The sequence below is a fragment of the Podarcis cretensis genome (assembly GCF_951804945.1).
Source record: "Podarcis cretensis genome assembly, chromosome: 17".
Classification (NCBI taxonomy): domain Eukaryota; kingdom Metazoa; phylum Chordata; class Lepidosauria; order Squamata; family Lacertidae; genus Podarcis; species Podarcis cretensis.
The window spans coordinates 41462299-41465207 of NC_137187.1; the positions used below are offsets into that span (position 1 = coordinate 41462299).

Here is a 2909-nt window from a genome sequence, read left to right on the forward strand (position 1 = left end):
GGTTCTACCCCTATATAATGCAGATATAGGAGGCAAAATTTACATGCCACAATCTGCAATAGTTTTATGAAATATTGAGCCTGCTCCTGCTTCCCGTTGCTCATAACCAATGTGATAGAATCACAGCTGTGATTTACATTTAGGGAAGCAGGGATATTCACAGACAGGGTTGGCACCAGCAGTTGGCATTCTGGGGTACCTGTCAAGGCCCACATCACAGCAGATGGCCTGCTGTCGATCTTCTGGGCCCCTTGACCCCACTGCTTTTTCTCCATGATGCAACTGCCTGCTCACCTGTCCTCTCTGATCCTGCAGACTGTGAGCAGAGTGATGAGACTGAGTAGCCTCCTTTGCTTCCCTTGTGCTTTACGCTCTGGATAGTTGCACGGATTGAGCTGTGCAGGGAGAGGGCAGATTTGTTTTTCATGTTTTCAAAAGTCTGCATGGCATAGGAAACCCTTTTTGTAGAGAATGTGCCTAATAAGGCTTTAAATACATCATATGCGCTGGGTGAACTGCTTGCAGAGACTTCATGAATTTTCATCTGGTTCCCTTTCAGGCTCCTCAGAGACATGGCCAGTGCAAACCACTCCACTCACTCTGACTTCATTCTCATCGGTCTGTCCTCCCAACCAGGACAGCAGAAGTTCCTCTTTGCCATCTTCCTGGTGATGTATATAGTGGGCATCCTAGGGAACCTCCTGATCATCCTGTTGATCCTTTGGGATGCTCATCTGCACACCCCCATGTACTTCTTTGTGGGGCACCTTTCCCTGGTGGATGCCTGTTTCACCTCCGTCACCGTGCCCAAGATGTTAGTCAACCTGGTGTCAGAAGCCAAGAGCATCTCTTATGCTGCCTGCCTGACTCAAATGTATTTCTTCTTTGCCTTTGGGGTCACTGACAGCTTTCTTCTGGCCTCCATGGCTTATGATCGCTATGTGGCCATCCGTAATCCCCTGCAGTACACCATCATGATGAGTCAAAGCCTGTGTGTGGGGTTTGTGGCCGGCTCCTGGATTGTCTCCCACCTCCATTCTTTGTTGCACATAATCCTGATGTCCCGCCTCTCGTTCTGCGCTTCCCATGAGATTCCCCACTTCTTCTGTGATCACCAGCCTGTGCTGGCTCTGTCCTGCACTGATACCAGCTTAATTGAGATGTTGATCTTCACTGAGGGGGCCTTAGTGGTGCTGAGCCCCTTTGTCTTCATTGTGATCTCCTATGCCCTTATCCTGGTCACAGTCCTGAGGCTGCCTGCGGGTTCTGGGTGGCGCAAGGCATTCTCTACCTGTGGGGCTCACCTGCTGGTGGTCACCCTCTTTTACGGCACAGTAATTGGGGTCTATTTCCAGCCCACTGCTCGCTACTCAGCAGAAAAGGGAAGGGTTGCCACCATCATGTATACCATTGTCATACCTATGCTCAACCCTTTTATATACAGCCTGAGGAATGACGATGTCAAAGGAGCATTTCGCAAAACTCTATGCAGGAAGGTGGGGACACACTGAGTGCCTTTCTTCCAAGACACCTTGCTGAACAACACCAATGTTTGAATCACACCATCCATTGTAACTGAGTTTTCTGGGATTCATGGAACAGTCTCCACGGTTTACAACCACATTTACATGATGTTAAAAGGTGAATTTCCCTCCGGATTCCAATAGCCATTTTACACAGGAAAATTGTTAGATAAATGCTTCTCAGTGTGCCAAAGGTAGCCATGTTGTCATGGAAGTATGCTTGGGTGGTTCAGAGCAAGGGCACCATCTGGGGGCCAGGGGGCCGAACACCCTCAAAAATTCAAGGGGGGCCAGGCACCCCTCAATATTTCACACACGCCGCCTAGCCCCCAAAGTGGGGGGAACCCGGCACAAGTGGTTGAGAGCAAGCTAAAGACCTGGGGGAGGAGGAGCTGGCTGGAGCATAAAAAGCAGGGAGCTGGGAGGGAAATATATGGTATTTTGTTAAAGAATAAAATATTGTATAATAAAATGGAGAATTCTCTGGATGTCAAGATCCAGGTTTGGGGCAAGTACTCTTTGGTGAGAGAGCCCCAGCAGAGATCTAAAATCACAAAACATGCAGCGAAGCAAAGTGTGGAAAATATATAGTCTTCTAGACCTTTATTGGAAGCTGCCCCTCCCTGCACTGAATATTGTTACCTGCCTGCCTGAGGTGGGAAATATATATATGTATATATATATATTATTAATTTTTTAAGAGAATTTTTCTTTTACAAATTATATAAACACACTCATATTCAAAATGATAAACAATTTTTTTTTAGACTTCCCCCCGCCCCCTCCGCAATCCTCATACTTTTATATTTATTCCACATTTCCTTTATAACTGTATTGCCAGTTTGTAAATCTTTACGGCTCTTTTCCCTTTTACAATACCCTTTCTCATTCACAAAGCCTCTTTAAAACCAACTAGCGTTGTCTGCTCATCACAAATATTTTCCAGATAAATCGTAAACTTTCTCCAGTCCTGAGTGAACTTGTGGTCTTTTTGGTATCTAATTTTTCCTGTCAATTTGTCTAGTTCAGCAAAGTCTATCAGTTTCCGTCTCCATTCTTCCAGTGTCGGTAGTTCTTCTTGTTTCCATTTTTGGGCCATTAAGATTCTTGCCGCAGTCACTGCATATTGAAAAAGTTTATAGTCACTTCTATTGATTTCTCTTCCTGTGATTCCCAACAAAAAGGCTTCTGGTTTCTTCACAAACGTATATTTAAACATCTTTTTCAACTCATTATGTATCATTTCCCAGAAACCTTTTACTTTCTTACACTCCCACCACATATGGTAAAACGACCCTTCCCTTTCCTTACACTTCCAACATTTATTACAGGTTTTATACATTTTTGCTAGTTTAACGGGAGTGATATACCATCTATATACCATTT

At 44.9% G+C, this 2909-nt stretch overlaps 1 protein-coding gene across 1 annotated transcript; it reads left to right on the forward strand.

Moving 5' to 3' along the window:
* Window positions 1–572: 572 nt before the first annotated feature.
* On the forward strand, window positions 573–1511 carry LOC307205933 (olfactory receptor 1K1-like; the record flags this gene model as incomplete). Its single annotated transcript, XM_079958615.1, has 1 exon — window positions 573–1511. The coding sequence occupies one exon, from the start codon at window positions 573–575 to the stop codon at window positions 1509–1511; it is 939 nt and encodes a 312-aa protein (XP_079814741.1).
* Window positions 1512–2909: the final 1398 nt, after the last annotated feature.